The sequence below is a fragment of the Panthera uncia genome (genome assembly GCF_023721935.1).
Source record: "Panthera uncia isolate 11264 chromosome A1 unlocalized genomic scaffold, Puncia_PCG_1.0 HiC_scaffold_17, whole genome shotgun sequence".
Lineage (NCBI taxonomy): Eukaryota > Metazoa > Chordata > Mammalia > Carnivora > Felidae > Panthera > Panthera uncia.
The window spans coordinates 94,719,262-94,736,775 of record NW_026057577.1 but is presented as its reverse complement, the minus strand read 5'-3'; the positions used below and the strand labels follow the sequence as shown (position 1 = coordinate 94,736,775).

Below are 17,514 nucleotides of genomic sequence, written 5' to 3'. Positions count from 1 at the left end.
ATATATATGTGTGTATATATATATATATATATATATGTATGTATATATATATATATATAAAATCCAAAGTATTTGGGGGCACCTGGGTAGCTCAGTCGGGTAAGTGTCTAACTCTTGACTTTGGCTCAGGTCATGATCTCACGGTTCATGGGGTCATCAAGCCACATGCTGGGCTCTGCGATGACAGTGTGGAGCCTGCTTGGGATTCTCTCCCTCCCTCCCTCTCTGCCCCTTCCCCTGCTCACACTCAGGCTTCTCTTTCTTAAGATAAATAAAAATTAAAAACTTAAAAAAAATAAGTATTTTAATAGTGAGACGTAGTTAACGCCTTCCTTCTGTACTGCATCTCTGGGAGGACAGCCACTGGGAACCTACTATTTAAATGAACTATCTTAAATGATAGAAAATTATTCAAGGTTCCCTCCCCCCATCTCCCGTCCCACTATCATTATCTGGAGACAAAGAGCCCTGAGGAAGTTTCTGTTTCTAAGGGTAAGACTGTGTCCCACCAGGCAAGTGTGCCCTTGCCAGCTTCCCACACACCATGCATCAGTCCTGTGGCTAAACCTGTAAGTTGTTTCTTGTGAACAGTTTGGAACTAAGCTACAGTGTGCACGAGGCTCTGTTTCTCAGTGGAGATGCTGGCAAGGTCTGGGTTCACCCTGTGATGTTTGCAAGGAAAGGGCTCTCTTGGGAAGCTAGGCACAGTTTACTTGGGCTATTTGGGCTCAAAGAGGGGCAGGGACCCCTGTGCTCACTCATCAGGCCTCTGGTCACCACTGGTAGCCAGGATCAACGATGTAGTATTCAATCTCTTCCCAGATTGCCTTCCTAACAGATAGCAACCTGGTGGACACTGGGGTGGTCAACACCCCAGCAGTGCCTGCAGGACTAGAAGGCCCTAGAAAGGGAGGGTGTTGGTCCCCATACTGAACGTACACTGTTCTCTCTGGAAAAATGCTAGAGTTTAAGAGATGATGGGCTGGACAGAGCATAGAGGCTGGCTTCACTAGTCTTTGCTTCCCTTTTGCTAATACAGGGGAAAGGTAGACGGTAATACAGAGCACTAGACAAAGAGCCAACAGACTTGTTTCCCGGCTTGTTCTTCTATGAAGTTTTTCCATGGCTATGTGTAACTCACTCAACCTTCTGGGTGTTTCTTTCTTTTAAGACAAATTGTAGGACTGGTTGATCTCCAGGGTCTTTCCAACTACAGTTACACTCTCCGATTCCCACTGGGCTGGTGCTGGCTCTAAAATGGCAATTTTGGAATGGGAACTGTTTTCCAGACAGCAGTGGAAGAGGTTGTGGATGTCCAGATCTGTATAAAGATAGGACGTCTGGCCCGACTCTGAAAGTCACAACTAACCCCCACTGCATTTGAAAAGTTATGCAGGGTCAGCTCTTTTTCTTTTTCTCTTTATGGAAATAAAGCTTCGGCTTCTGTTGGGTTAATGGGCTGGCTTCCCCAACTAGCTGCCGCATATCTAGCTTATGTATGGAGAAGGGACGGGTCCAGACATGGGAGTGATTTTCCTACCCAGTTGACTTCGTGGAAGTGATTTGCAAGGCTGAAAGAAGTGTATAATTGGGATCAGGAAACTAATTTTCACAGAGAGAGATTTCACTTTGGGGGGAGACGGCTTTAATAATCATACTCCTGGGTTTCAATGAAAATGGGTCTTTTGCAGGCACAAGATCCAAATGGTTAAATTCAGATAGAGAAAGGACAGAGTGGAGGGTGAGGGGAGTGGCAGATATCTTAAAGTATTTAGTTTCAGAAAATACACTGTTTAAATGTGCTTCTTAATGAATGTGAAATGGCTCCAGTGGTTTGGAACAAAGCAAATAGGAAAGCAGGCCCCGTGGGAGCGATGGAGATGTGTAGAGGGCAATCCCTGTCCAAATGGGGTACTCGGCACTCAGCTTTAAACCTGTGCTGTCCAATAAGGTAGCCATGAGCTAAAGGTAGTGATTTCAATTTAAATCAATTAGAATTAAATAAAAGTTCAGTTCCTCAGTTGTACTAGCCACATTTCAAGTGCTCAAGAGTCACACTGTGGTTAGTGGCTGTCACATTGGATGACACGCATAAGTATTTCTTGCATCACACAAAGTCCTACTGGACAGTGCGGCTCTAGACAATCAGAGACAAAAGCATGCCCAGGGTTGCCACAGCTTCCAGATATTCTGGGAAAGTTGAATTTAGACACTTACAAATAAGTGTCTTATTTATAATAAATAATTACCTGAGTTTTACACACTGGCAACTAATTCTAATTTTTTAAAACACCATAAAGACTAAAACAATTAAAAAAAATCAAATTCCACAGCTGAAGTTTTCAATCAACTATTAATCAATAGTTGGGGTGCTCTGATTTAGTTATAAATCAAGATGGAATGGGCACGCTAGAGCTTCTGTGAGTCCAAAGAATACAAACATGACACTGGAGAAACAGAATCAGATTCCTTCCACCCTCCCTCCTCCTCATCCCTTGCTCCTGAGTGGTTTTGCATACAGCAAATGGAAGCTCAGAGAAAGGGAGGATGTTCTGATTCTCCCCAGTACTGCATCGCCATGTCTTCCCCATGCCATCCTCTCCTCCATAAAGCCAGCTAACAGGAAGGGGTCAATATCCTGCTTGAGTTCCTAGGACTTGGCTTTCAGGACACAGTTCTTGCAGAGTAATGGGCTCTTGGCCATAGGTGAGCCAAACCATCCGATATTCTGCATCCTGGATGGAAGTGGCAGCTCCAGCCAAGAGGCAGGTTAGGCTTTTCAAGGCATCATGGTTCTTGGCCGGGAGACCCTTGAGAGCCACGAGATGAGAACTGAACAAAGGGCAAGATACTCACTGAAAGTGCTCACACACTGGTCACCAAAGTCATTGCTGGCTGCTGGGGGATAGAGATAAGGCAGAGGCTGACCATTGGCATAGGAGCACATTTGCAAATCGGTGTAGAAGCTGTATTTTAGAAGTGAACTGACCCCACTGGCCTCTGCATCTTGTCCCAGAGAAAAAACCTCTCTGTTATCTTTCTGTTTTCAAAGATGCAGGGCTATTTTTCTAGTTTGTTTTAGGTGGGATAAAGAAAACCAAAAGGCTGCTCTCAAATCTAGTTTGTCAAGACAGAATTTCAGCCCAGGGTCCTGGTGGCTGGAGTCTGTGGCTCCCTCGAGCAGCAAGACTTCCAACACCCGATTCCACCCAAGTGGTGCTCATAGAAGCTGAAAATGGTACTCCTACTAATTTACAGATCCTCTGTGATCAAGAGTAAATAGTTCAGTGACCTTCACCACATCCTCTTAACCCAGGAATGTACACCAACACATTTTCTTTTCAGAGACTAAACTAGCCTTTAGTTAACGGAAACATGAAATCAAATGGAAACCACTAGAATACCTTCCCCCACCTGAATTCTAGCTACTTGAATTGTTCAAGGGCTGCTTATTTAAATGGAAAAAATTATCCTGTATTTCAGAGAAAATTTCACTTTTTCCTTAAGCTGATGTTCTCAAAACCAAGCTAGTCATTTTAAGAACATGACTGTGATTGAGCCTTGAGTTTGGGTGACTACAAAGGAGGGGGGTGTGTTGTGTGGCCCACGTGAGCATTTATAGAAAACCCGGTTCCTTTCCTAGTATTCTGGGAGCTGAACGGAAGTTACTGTGCCCTCCACAAAGTACAATTTTAATTCTGATTACCTGAACAAATCACAATTTGTAGCACAGTACCAAAAAAAAAACCATATTCTGTAGGTATTTTAAGACTTTCATTAGGCAATGACAGTTCTATATTCAAAGGTATGTCATGACTAAATACCCTGATTCAAAATTCAGTTGAAACAAATGTTTCCAGCTCCCAGAGAAACCCAGGTGAAACACTTTGTAAATAAACGAAAACAATTCTTGTCTGTTAGAAACACCAATTTTCACTACGGCTCTAATTTTTTCATTGGTAATAAAAAAAAAAAAAATTGCCATTGCTGGAGGAATGAAAAGCCAAAGACACTGTTTTGTTCAATATTTAAAATAATTCTGGGACAGCCACAACCTTAGTTCTGAGTAGGACCGAGACATAACATAGACATAATAGGGTGGAGTAGGCTTCAATTCAGTTAATTTCCACTCGATTTGGGTTCTCTGTCTTTAAATGACTACCTACTATGTTCCAGGTTCGTGTAAAGTTCTGGAGATAAGGCAGTGAAACAGTATAGGTGTATCCTTCAACCTTGGCTGTGACGAGCGTCTGGTTGGCTGTGTGCTATTTGCTAGACAGACACCTATGGTATCTCCTTTAATCCACATAGTAGCCTAAGGGGTTGGTATTACTGCTACTATTTTTTCAGTGAGTAAAGGAACCCCAAACCACCCAGTTTGGTGAAGCCGGCCTGGAGGCCAGTCCTATGGGAGGACTCTAACACCCCCAAGGTCAAATGTGGCCTCATGCTTCCAGGTCTGGGGCAGTTTTGTAGAACTGGATGTAAGTCTGATTAAGCTGAGGTCATAGGTATAGATCTGAGTGCCCTATGGGTCAACTTTTCAAAAGGAAAAACTATCATTCCTGAATCACTGTGGGCATTTACAGTAGCCTGTAATCTTACTAATGCATATAATTGTTTCTCTGGTATGGGTGCTGCAGAATGCACTTTTTAATTTTAATTTTTTGTAGCAGGGCAGGGAAGTGCAGGGGCTGGATTTGCTACTTGAAGAGCAGTCCCGTGTACTTGCCAGTGTCACTCCGGACAAGCCGTGCAGCTTCTCTAAGCCTCAGTTTCCTCATGAGAAAAACGAGATCAAGAGGTTCTACCTTGTAAGGTTGTGGTGAGGATTTACATAAAATGCTGCATCCTAATATCATAGCACTTGGAAGATAGCGGACACTAAGAACTAGAGGCCGTAACAGTAATTATAATATCTATAGTGACTATACTAATAATTGTTATAATATCATTGTATTATATATTGTTAATTATTATTTGTTAATCAGAGCATCTAGTTCTACATTCAGAGGAAGCTCAGTTGAAGTGGAGGATAGACCTCCACTTGTATACAGCTCTGGGTTTTCTTTACCGGGCCAACAGTGTCTATGAAAGGCCTTACACCCAATGCCCTGCACCCTTTAGCCAGGACAACAACCCCATGCTAGAGAAGTGAGCGCACCCTGACATGGGTATCAGGATTGCCAATTTCTTGTCACTGCCTTCTTCTTATACCAGCAAAGGACTTTGTTCTCTATTCTTCTGTGTCTACAAGTGGGACTTGGGGTCACAAGCCATGTCGTACCTGCCCAGATGTGGCAGAACTAAAACTACCCTGAAAGTCTGGCCAATTTCCACACACCACTGCTTGAATCTCAAGTCTTGAATCTCTCTTCTCTAAATGTGGGCTAAGCAAGAGCTCAGTACATGGGATGATAAAGGGGTCTAGGGAGCATGAAATTGGGTGGGGGGTGTTTATCTCTTATTTCTCATCAATTGCATAAATCCAATGACCACTGCTTTAAAGTCAAAGGGAATTTGGAAGCTAGTTCAACTTTTGAGAAGACCTTCCCAGAAGATGAGGAATGAGAGATTCCTGCTTGCTTCTGTAGTGTCCCTGCTCGGTTTGGGACTTCTGGGCTCCACATAACTTAGCTCTGCTTGTACATGTTCACTCAACAATTCTGGTAAGCTCTGGCCCATAGTGTTTGGTCCGCCAGAGACTCTTCTTCTAAAGCTTTATTGTCTCTGGCATTTGGTGCCATGCTGGCACATAGTGTGTCCTTGCATCTTGGATGGATTAAAGCACGGGCCACCTGGGCTGGTGGGGAACTGAAATGAATGGAGGTCGATGGGAAGGTGGAGTCTATACATCCCATCTAGGGAGGGAACGTGCTCTTTAGCCACAACTGATTGTATTGTCACATGGGCAGCCCAGGGTTGCCAATGCTTTTGGCTGGCCAGAAATCCAAAGCTGGAAATCTATACTTTTATGAAGAATTTTGTAATTTTAAAATACAAAATGCTGATTTCAATGAAAAACTACTCAACGGGATTTTAAAAACTCATCTGTGGCTGCAATATAGTCTGTGATCTATCTAGTTTGCAACCTCTGGTTTTAAGAGAGCTGAAAGCAGAATCATTCCTTGATTCTGTCATGTACTAAAGTTTGCCCCCTAGCCCCAATCTCCTAAATAACAGCAAACACTTAATAATGGTTTTGAAAGGACAGCTATGCTTAGGATCCCTGATCTTACTGAGGGTTTTTTTTTTTTTTTTTTTTTCTGAATAGCCTAGTTGCATGGAGGTGTCCAATGTGGAAAAAGAACATAGGATCAGGGGTCTGCAGACCCAGATTGTCGACCCTTTGCTGCCACTAACTTGCTGTTTTCCCTCGGCAAATGTCCTAGCCCGAGCTTGGACAAGGGTAAGGGAAGCAGGGTTCCCGGGCCAAATGTTATGTGGCCTGGTCCTCGCTCTCACCTGCTCTCAATCTTTCTGTGCCTTATCTCAAAATAAAAGGTCATTCTGGAGACAACTAAGATCCTTCCTGGCCCCACCTACAATAATTTCGCTGAATTTCAAAAACTGGCAAGTGACATAAATGGAGCGAGCCCTTCCAAACAGCACACATTAGTTATCTGCAGATGTGCTGGACCTGCATACAATTTAGCTGTTACCAGGGGTTTATCAAGGGCAGGCTACTCACTGGGATGTATGAGCATTTTCAGGCTGTGCTCCTGACATCTTTGGTTTGGCATTTTTTGGCAGCACATCTACTAAACTTCTGATTTGCTGCATAAAGTCGGGAGACAATGTCTGAAAATCTTTTTTCCTCTCCCACAGTACTATTGAAAAAAGTTACTTTATTAAGTAGGTTTTTTCATTTTGTTTCCTTTTTCCATATGCTTAATTTTTTTTTTTTTTTCATTAAACAGATTTCTGACCCAGGATGGCATGTTGGGCAGGGAGGTGACTGGTATTACTGGCGAAATGCCTGGCTGTCCTCAACCTGGCAGTCAGGGAAACCCACGGCTCAGGGTACCGCAACAAATGATTCCTGACCACACAGAGTCAGAAATGCAGTCTTGGCATATTCGACGGTAGTGTAAACACAACCAGAAGGAAACGGACTAAGTGAATCGCCAAATGTATAGAACAGGTGGAAATGAAAGGCCAGTGATTTGGGTAACAGAAGGTGTCTGAGTCGTAGAAACTCTCAGTTAAGGACCTTACAGCCATACAGAAAGCTGGGGCTGTATCGTGGGAAGGTCTGAAGAATGGCGCCAACAAACCACTGAGTGTCAAAGTCAAATGGTGATGTCCAGAAGTGAGAATAAATCACACCTGGGACCAGAATGTGAGTCGGTGAGAAAGTGGGATTATTTTCTTTCCCTGGCAAGTCTGATTTACCTTCAACTTTGTGGGGACCCATTCACTGGGTAAAAAAAAAAAAAAAAAAAAAAGACAATTTCACAAGCATGTGGGAGGCTCCAAACTCTCTGATAGCTCGCCTAGCCTGGCTCTGGGGTCCGGTTCACATCACTGAGTGCCACATGTTGGCCATGCTTCAGAGAGCCAACACCACAAGGGCCTTTGCCACACAGATCAGTAAAGCAGCTTGGTAGAATGGTTAATCACACAGGCTCTGCTGCTTACTAGTTAAGCAGTTACTTGACTTCTAGGAGATGGGTCCTTTGCAGAAGGAGGGAGATGACAATGGCAGCTTCATGGAGGGTTGTGAGGATGCAGACAGGCAAGGTATGTAAAAGCACGGTTGGGCACGGATAACTGCACAACAAATGCTACAAAGGCAGTATCATGTGCACCATGATTCTTCTTTGGTGGCACTGGAGCCTTGAGAAATTTCACTCACGCTGTGTTTTTTTGTTTGTTTGTTTGTTTTTCCTTAGCCCCTTTTCTGGTTACCTGTAAAGGGGAGAAGGGTGGTGGCTCTTTTCCTTTGTTCACCATATTCTCTGCTAGACCTCCCCCAGGGGTATGAGCCAAAAATGAGGATCAAGAGAGCAGGTGTCACAGTCTTTTCCAGCCTTGTGCCCATTCCTCTCTTCTTACCGCCAGTGTTCCTCCCAGGCTCACCTCCTAAGTTCCCATTCAGTGTATCCTGTGAGACCAACCCCAGCCTGGATGGGAAGAAGTTTTACAGCATTTTCATCCACAGAAAGGATGAAATAACAGGGGGATCCCTTGTGAAATATTTCCACTAGTTGACATCCACAAACTTTCCTTAAGTTAATTTTGAGAGAGCTTTCCATGGAATAATCATGGGCCTTTCCTTGTTTTTGCCTAATGTCAGAGAGAAAATACACCTGAAGTTACTCTATTTTGTCTTCTTAATCTGCAGACTTTTAAAGCTTTTGATACTTAAAGATGAGTTTTCTGGGGATAAGGTGTTTTGAACCTCTCTCTCTCAAAAACTTATTAAGTTAATATATGATGCCTTCACTTAGTTCCTATTTATTATTTCATTGTCAAGGTTCTTTATGATAGCTAAGTTGTGATTATGGAGAAGTATTATAAAATGTCAATGTGCAAATGAGATTTGGAAGGTCTGGGGGTGGGGAGAGGAGATTCTTTAAATGGAGATGTCGGCTCCAGCCAATTTCGGAATGGCTCACCATTAAGATAGATGGTTCCAAAGCCATGTGCCTCTGCTGGAAATTAAAAACCCATGGAATAAATGATTATGATTAATTTTAAGTACTTAGCCATGTGAAGCCAAATCAGAGCGTCTTTAAAACAAAGCTATTGATCTGGCTTTGTTTGGAATTGAGGAGATAAACTAATCAGGTCCTGTGGGCTCTTTGCAATAATAGAGAAGGAGAACTACTTCCCCCCCCCCCCCCCCCCCCCCCACCAGAGGCTTTTAAGCTTCAAGTTTGAGAAACCTGGTGTACCAACCTGCTATAATATACCAATGTTTTAAAAATAGCAAAGCACTGGCATAGAGAGGAGCAGTTCTGTTCTGTCCCAGACGGGGTTTGATGGGGGTGCGGGCATGATGGAGAATTAGGGGAGTGGATGGGACGGCATTCAGAAAGCCACTTCTATGTGTACAAAAGCTGACTCTTTTTAAAGTTGAGGAAACAGACTCAGAGAAGTTGAGCCATTTGGCCTGAGTCCCACTGCACCCAGGACCCCATACCCAGGGTATCTGACTGTCCAGCCCTATCCTCTGCCCCAGACAGGTCTTCCATTGAGATGAGGCATCACCACTCCCAGTGCAGAGAACTACATGCAGGCTGTCAGGTCATCACAGCTGTTTCATGGCAGCTGGTGATTTCCATTTCCTGGTCTCTTCCCAAGGAATTTTCTCATCCTTCCCAAGAAAAGGGTGAAACGCTCCTAGCAGCCCTCTCCCGAAATGCTTTTTTTGCAGGCTGGGAAAACTGCGCCTACCCTTCTCAGCCTCAGCCTCTTGATAAGAGAAGTCCTAAGTCACTAAATTGGGCTGGCACCCTCTCCCTAGCAGACCTGCATTTGTTGCCGGTTCCAGGGTCAGAGTTTGGGTGAGAAGCCATCATCCGTCTTAGGACTGACAACCTGACCTCCCTGGCTGTGGGTCCTGCCGTTTCTGTCCCAGGAATTCGCGGCTTTCGTCAGATTTCCGGCACCTTGCAGCATCAGCATCCCCTTTGATTTCCCGTGATTCCTCTTGGAATCACCTTCCTCTCACACAACGTGGAGAGGCTTTCTCCAACCCGTGCCTACTGTCTGCAGGGGCCAGGTGGAAAGGAAGGTAGGAGGAGGACCTTCCTTCACGTATAAAGGGATGTTTTTACATATTCACTCATTCATTTGTTCGACATTTATTCATTCTTCTGGAAGTCAGAGATCTGTAACCTGGCGACTATGTAATTTTTGATTTTCAGGGGGATGCTCAACAAATCCTACCCTATCATTCACTGGACAGAACTGTACCATCAGAATTATTTTTAGAACCAAGCAGTGACAGAGCTTGGAAAAGGGAAGTCGCCTGCAAGATATAGCAACAAACCCTCTATTTTCCAAACGGGAAAACTGAGATCCCAAGTGCAGAAGGGACTTGCCCAAGGTCACACAGCTAATTAGGGGCTGAGTCGGGACTGAACCACACATCTCTTGACACAAGTTCTACTAGGCTTTACTGCCTTCCTTTCCGGGCTTTTCCAAATCAGGGACAGCTAGAAGTGTCGCTCTGGGGACAACAATCAAAATGTTTTCTTACACATTCAACTTTAGTTTGAATGACCCCAAGATGATTCCTAGCTGAGTTCCACCCTCCCCCCACCCCCATCCCCACTGACTCCCCGGAAATCAGGTTGGACCCACTTGAAAATCTGGGCACACAAAGGCACCTACAAATTTTTTTTTTTCTAGACAAGCTATATAGGGTGGGATTCCACCTCTTCTCATCTTGCTCCCACCCTGCCACTTTAAGGTTACTGCTTAAAGTTTGGATTTAAACCCGAGATGAGATCCCAGGAGCAATGGCAATGACCAGATTTCACCAGGCTGTTTGGCATTCCCCCCTGCCCCCCGCCCCCAGCCCTGTGCCAAGGTCCCTTTGTGATTCTGGGTGATTCCTACTGACCCCTTGGTCTTACCCCTCTCTCATCTCCCAGACCTGTAACCTGTCTTTTCCCATGCCCACACTCAAACACACTCTCCCTGAATGCTCTGGCAGGCGCTGGGGGGCTATTCCAGCCCATCTGTTCCACCCAGCAACAAATACCGCGGAGCACCGGGGGAGAAAGGACTCAATTGAGACTTAATTAGCAGGAACCCCAGTTTGTGGGAGGTGAGAAATCACACTTTGCTGCCTGCGAACACTTTGGCCAAGGTGAGCCAGAGGGATCTCCCGGTTCCCAATTTTAATAGCACTGCAGCAGAAGACACAGAAAGGCATCCACACGGACCCCCCTGCACACACACTCCCCCTCTTTCCTCCTCACACGGACAACACACACACGCACACGCACACAAGGCAGCAGTCGCAAAATCAACTCACAGGATCTCCAAATCGCGCAGCGCTCGGAAGGCTCCATCTTCAATGCAGCTGATGTGGTTGTTGTCCAGTTGCCTGTGGAAAAGCAAGGGGAGGGCATGAAGGCTGAGTGGGGGCAGCGCCGAGGAGCCGGGCGGCCCGGGCCGGGCGTCCCCGGCCACCCTAGCGCCTGTCCCTCCACCCCTGGCAGGCTCTGCTCGTCCCCGCCAGGAGCTCGCGCAGAGCCAGCTTGTCTGCCACGCTGCTCCGTCTCTGCTCTCTGACTGTCTGAGAGAACTACACAGACGAGCGCACCAAAGGCTGTCAGGTCTCAGTAAATATTAATTGCGCTTTTTTTTTTTTTTTTTTTTTTTAGGCAGAAGGGAGTAATTTCATTACATTAGGGCATCCAATCCATTACGAGCTCTTACCGTCATGTCACTGAAACAATTTCATTAAGCTAAAGGCCTGTAAATCATTGGAGGTCACTGCTCTGCCCTCCGCGACCTCCCAGAATGCTTTTTTCCCTCTCTCCCTCTCCCTCGTCTCCCTTTACTGGAAGTTGCAGTCTTCTGCTCTGACACAGTGCTAAATCTCAAGGCTTTATCTGCCCAAGAGCAGCGAGGGTGCATGGGGAATATACCAATTCCAAATTAGACTCAACTAATCTAATTTTATAGTCTTTTTATTATTCTAAGCACCAAATGTCTGTGGTGGTTTGATGCCTCCGTGCTTTGTTATGGGGCCCATCTGGTAGGTCATTCTATTGAAGCATTTTCTGACTAAATACAGATTCCCTCAAACTGCACCAACCACCATCAACATTAAAGAAATCCATTGATGGAAGCATTCCTGATGGGGGAAAAAAAGGAATATTGTTATTGCCTTGAAGATGTACCACTTAAATTTAAATTGGGGAGAATTAAATGCACCTATTTCAGGATTCCTTTTTTTAAATTTTCCTTTCCATCTTATGAGCATGAAAATAATGTCTTTTAAAAGGATGTCTTGACTAGTATACATTCTAGTTGGCAATTGAGGTATTTTAGTTGAAGGATAACAAATATACACCATTATCTCTAAATCAAAATAGATCTGATGTGTAAGTCAAGACCACATTCCAACTCAAATATCATGTTATATATCAGTAATTTGTTTGCTAAAAGACAGGATATAGAAAATGTGTATTAGCACCAGATTCTCTATTGCATTTTGTGTATAGAACATACCACGGTCTTTGGGGGGAATGGCCTAAAGAAGTATGGCTGTACTGAGAAAACTCCCTTATAGACTTTTTTTTTTCTTTTGTCTTAGAAAAAATCAGCCCCTCTCAGGTGGAGGGATTGCCTGATGTTGGAATTTTCACTTATGACTTGTACTCATTTATCCCAACAACTCCATGCAAAAGATGTATCAATGATAACACTCGGTAACCCTCACAGAGGGTTTTATATTCTGCGGCAGGAAGGAGGATTTAAAATACTTTTCTCATCGAGAAACCAGATAGATACAGGATTCTGTACATGCACGTGGATGAAACACATACAATTAGACTGATGTCGTGTGTCACAACAGATGGGCTCTGTCACGATATTACAGGGAATGGAATCATCCCAATAAATGCTCATGATATGAGACTTAGACATTTAGGCCTTAAAAATAAACAGGAAATGGGTATCTCATGAAGCAGAAGCACTCTTTAGGTCGGCAACTTCTACATCGAGTGTTCAGAGTTCTCGCTGATGCCCACTCATGTGAAATCTCGGTGTTCTTGCTACCCGGAATTCTTCCGGAGTTTTTCTTCACATGAGTTTGCTGGATATCCTTTCCAAAGATTTCCCGTAAGTACTGAGGCTGCTGATTCCCTGAAAAGGTTCTATTAAGGCAGCCTAGTACTGCTGCCCAGTTTCTAGATTTATCATCAGTTTAAGGGTCGATGAATCAACAACCCCCGCCCCATACCAAGGCCACCAAACCTTACCAAGCAGAAATACAGTGGAGTTGGCTTTTGGCTCCAAGAAATTGTTCAATAAATATGCTGAATTCGGCAAAAATGGCCGCATCCTCCTAAATAGAAAAGTTTCTAAATCATCACATTGAGAAGTCTAGGAGAGTGTCGTAGAGATGGCAGTTTGTCGTGCATCTATCTGCTTTGGGGCAGACATTTCAGAAAGAGGTCCTTGCTTTTAGAATGTTATTTATTTGTTGGATCTGTCAGGTGTGTTCTATTCCTTTTCTTTTTGAGCACCAGAAACCAAACAGGATGCTCTAAGTATACAGAATGTTATATGGAAAGAATGCAATCTACAGGGGAGAAGAGAAACTCCTAGAAAAAAAAAAAGGAGGGGCGCCTGGGCTGCTCAGTCAGTTAAGTGTCCAGCTCTTGGTTTCGTCTCAGGTCATGATCTCATGGTTCTGAGTTTGAGCCCTGAGTCAGGCTCAGAGCTGCTGGTGGGGAGCCTGCTTGGGATTCTATCTCCCTCTCTCTCTGCCCCTCCCTGCTCTCTCTCTCTCTCAAATAAGTAAAAAACTTCAAAAAAAAAGAAAAAAGAAAGAAGGGAAAGAATTAAGTGGTGGAAAGAGATTAAAAAGGGTGAGGGAAAGGACACGTGCGAAAGATGAAAATCAAAACCCACTAGTCAGCGTCCCATTGGAGCCTGGCCACCAAGGGTACTGGCACAGTGGGGACAGAGTCTTAGGTGGGGCTTGGTCGCTGTGAGGCTGAAAGCAGAGAGGTGTCACAAATGATCAGTGTGCCATGATGTTTAAACAGGTTCAGTGGGTGGCACAAGTTGGCACCTAGTCGTTTATTAGTAATGGGGAAAACCGAGCTTTAATATCAGAAGCATCTCTGTACGTGTATTTTTATAGACTGGTTTAGAATGTATGAAATGTATCAAAATTTCAAATATTTATGCAGAAGTGTGCTCTTCTGGAAAACATTTATTATAACCAAGATTGTGTCCTTTCACTCTACTCACAGATAAACAGTCTCCCAGCCTCAGTTGTCAGTCGTTCCCCATCTGCATTGTTCATCAGGGAAGTTTACAGGGGTACAAGACCTAGGAGGGTCACGTCAAGCAAACGAAAACCTGAGAATTACTTCACTGTCCAGCTATAATATCTTTATGGCACCGAGTATCAGAGTGCTCATAAAAAGGTCATTAATTGTCTGTAATCAATCCTGGTATTTCATGCAAATAGCTCCTAAAGCAAAGTAAATACACGCTTGGTTCAGATAAGGGTTCTTTTTCTTTCAAAATTACATCTCAGACATGCAAAAGTTAGTCCTGAAGCATGGAGTAGGGAGTACAAAATAAATGCAAGCCCAGCATTTCTTTGCAGGTGTTAGGAGTGGAGCACGACTAAACACACAGAGAATCTGCCAGAGCTAAGGCCAAAGCCTTTGACTTAGCTAGCAGTTTGTTTCTGGGGGTTGATGGAGGCTGCTGAACTGTGTTCTAAGCTCTCAGGTCAAAGGTCCAATTCATGGCTTTGAAAGGACTCCTTCAAAGATCCTCTCAATAACAAAGCAAAAAGCCCATTGCTCACTCCCTACTCCATTACTCAGGAGGCTTATATGTGCAAAAGGAACTTTAGAAAGGGGAGCACAGAGAACTTGGCAGTCTTAGGATGCCTGATGGCGCTCTATTTTTCCCATGGCGGTAAGAGGTATATACTGCACTGTTACTGAATCCAATTTTACCATACAAAACAGCCTGCCCTGGTGCCTAGCACAGTGCCAGGGACTTCCCAGCTGGTCACGCGTGGTTGCAGGGGTAAGTCCTTGTCCTGAAGTACAGCAGGACTGGGCTCAGACTACATGGTGGGAGACGCTAAGCCATGAGCTCCACAGTCCTGGCTGCGGCCCTATGGCCCTATTAACAGGGGGTAATGGTGGAGCATTCCCTCTACGACCACACTGGGAGCTTTCTGCCACACAGACCTCCCCTGAGGGAGCATCTGGGGAGAAGGTTGGAATAATGTGAATTTCTGTGGGCCCAGCGTGAAGATGAGGAGCGGGAAGGCAGCAGATGGGGGAAAGCTGGGCTGGTTTTTGGAAGCAACTTTCATTGTCATCTACTTTATACAGAAAACTCAATTTGATTTACACTTTTCTGCCTGTGACTAAGCCTGGAAGCCCCAAAACGTTCACAATATTAAATTAACTGCTCTAATTTCCCTGGGCAGCTCAGATTTCAGCAAACAATGTGTGCTAAAATGATACCAGAGTCCATTTAGAAAGGACTCCTCTGACAAGAACTAAATGCAGACTCCCTGAGAGGAGCTTTCTGACTACTGTATTTTTATACTCTGAGAATATAAACAAGTCAGAAGGGAAAGCCAGCGTGAGTGAGGACCTAAAATAATCTTCACCCACAGCAGACAGGGAGATAGTGCTTTTGTAAGAATTCCCATTCATAAGCATAACATTATCACGATTCATCTCTTTCAATCACAGTTTCAAATTTCACAATTGAGGCAGGACAGAAATATTTTTGCACTTCAAAAACTTAAAGAAGCAGATCTAAATCCTTTTAAAAGGGTTTAAAAAAACTGATTACAATATTAAGAGCAATGTACCTATCTCCTAACCACCACCACCATCCTACAACAAGAACAAAGGCAGAAAGAAAATCTCATGATTTCCCTGATGCATTTGAGTCCCCATGAGGAAGAAATACCTCGAAGACAGAAATCTCCAGAAACAGGCTTTGGATATCTGGAAGAAAAGTAGAATTCTCAACTAGTCATCTAGATACAAGGTCTACATACCAAGGCACATCCATCCAGATGTTTCCTTTTCATCCAGATGTTCTGGGCGACCCCAGCATCTCCGCCCTTGGATGGTTAAACTTAGCCTAAGGGCACTGTTGCTCCGGCCCCCAATCCAGCCGCAGTGTTTGCTCCAGGACTGCAGCTGCCGTCACTGCAGCCCTCACGTTAAATGGGAGAAGTAGCTAAGGTTCAGCGCTCTTTGGAATTAAACGGTTTGCTAATTTCCGAGCAAAACTATCTCCATAAAATGCGCACAGTAAGTAGAAGGACTTCTGCATGAAATTCACAAGAGAAATTCAAAGCAAGCCTATGGTCTCAGAATCCAACAATTAATTAACCCATAAGAGCAACTGAGTGTTCGTAGATGTTCATACTGTATTAGGTGCCTAGGATACAAAATAAAGTGTACGACATCCTTTGAAAATATTTGGGAGAAGCGACACATGCAGTTTTCACATCTTGACTATCTTAAAAGATTTAAGAGGATTCTAAAAACCAATTCAAATTTATTTTTGATGAAAAATATATGTTCCTACTCATACGTACTGGGAGTGTACTCAAAGTGTTGCAACTATTAAAAAGAAAGAGAGATACAAACAAAAACCCCCCAGGGAATCCCTGCTTTCTTAAAACAAGCCAGAAGACAAAACATGAAGTAGCCCTGACATGCTGTTTCTTTTCTTCTCATTATCCGATTGTCCTTTAAGCAGAAAACAAGAAATCTAGTAGCGCTTCAGAAGGGCTTTTTTTTTTGTTTTTTTAATGACAGTTTAAGATTCTAAAAAAAATCATTACTGAAGAACAATTTGTCTGCTGCTGGCTGGGGTCTTCAAAAGAAAAAAAAAGCTCAAGGTTATTTTAACTGGCAAAGGGGAAAAAATATGTTCAAAAGGAAAGCATACACTCCATATAATTGAGTACTGGCCACACTTTGTAGGCAAATCAAACACTTGATCTAAGCCACAGTCTGCTAATGAATTGTCACTACTTCTCATCATTAAGGAGCTACTGTAATTCCACATTAAAATGACATCTCAAATGAACAAAAAGAGGTGAATCTATTATTTTGCACATTTGGTACACTTGTCCACCAGACCCAAGAACACATGCATATTGATATGTTTACCGATCCATGCATTATTTATGTATCCACAAAGATTCCTGTCTACAGATGACAACTTTATGTCTATTTTTCTTACGTAATTATTACATGTAATATCTCCTTATTGTATGCATATAAATGCAAATGCATATTGTAAAATGGGTAAAGTGACTGCTGACCTCTGAAATTTAATGTGCCCATCTCCAGTCATATTTACAGATATATTTAGATAATTAAGTGATTGTTAGTATTCTAAAGATTTTAACCAACCACACTTACTCTGTAAAGGACAGAATTCTAGGTTAATTAAGCTCTCTGATCAGAACATCCTGCTTAGAACTTACTTAAAAATTGAAGCAGAATCTATTTCAACAAGCATCCTTATGCACACTTTGCCACATGCCTAGCATAATACCTTTTATTAAGTATGTATCATATTGCTGTTCAACACATGCAACTTCTCAGCAGGAGAATAACTGCATCCACTCCAGTACATGCTCCTGAAACCAAGCTCTGCAATAATGCAAACACAGATGATGGATTAGCACCAAAGAGGCACGCCAGACCTTGGAGAATAAAGGGGTGTTTTACACATCACTGGGAAATATCAATAACTCCACTTCTGTGTTTACATAGTTTCCGGTTTGTTGGGGATTTGGCAAAT

The 17,514-nt window shown here is 43.5% G+C and overlaps 1 protein-coding gene across 2 annotated transcripts in view; it reads right to left on the bottom strand.

Annotated features, from left to right (window-relative positions):
- The window catches only part of SLIT3 (slit guidance ligand 3), a 593,416-nt gene that overhangs the window by 142,805 nt on the left and 433,097 nt on the right, over window positions 1-17,514 (bottom strand). For both annotated transcript variants that reach the window (XM_049647813.1, XM_049647814.1), the window contains exon 6: window positions 10,994-11,065. In XM_049647813.1, coding sequence (XP_049503770.1) covers window positions 10,994-11,065 — 72 coding nt within the window. The remainder of the gene's footprint in view (window positions 1-10,993; window positions 11,066-17,514) is intronic.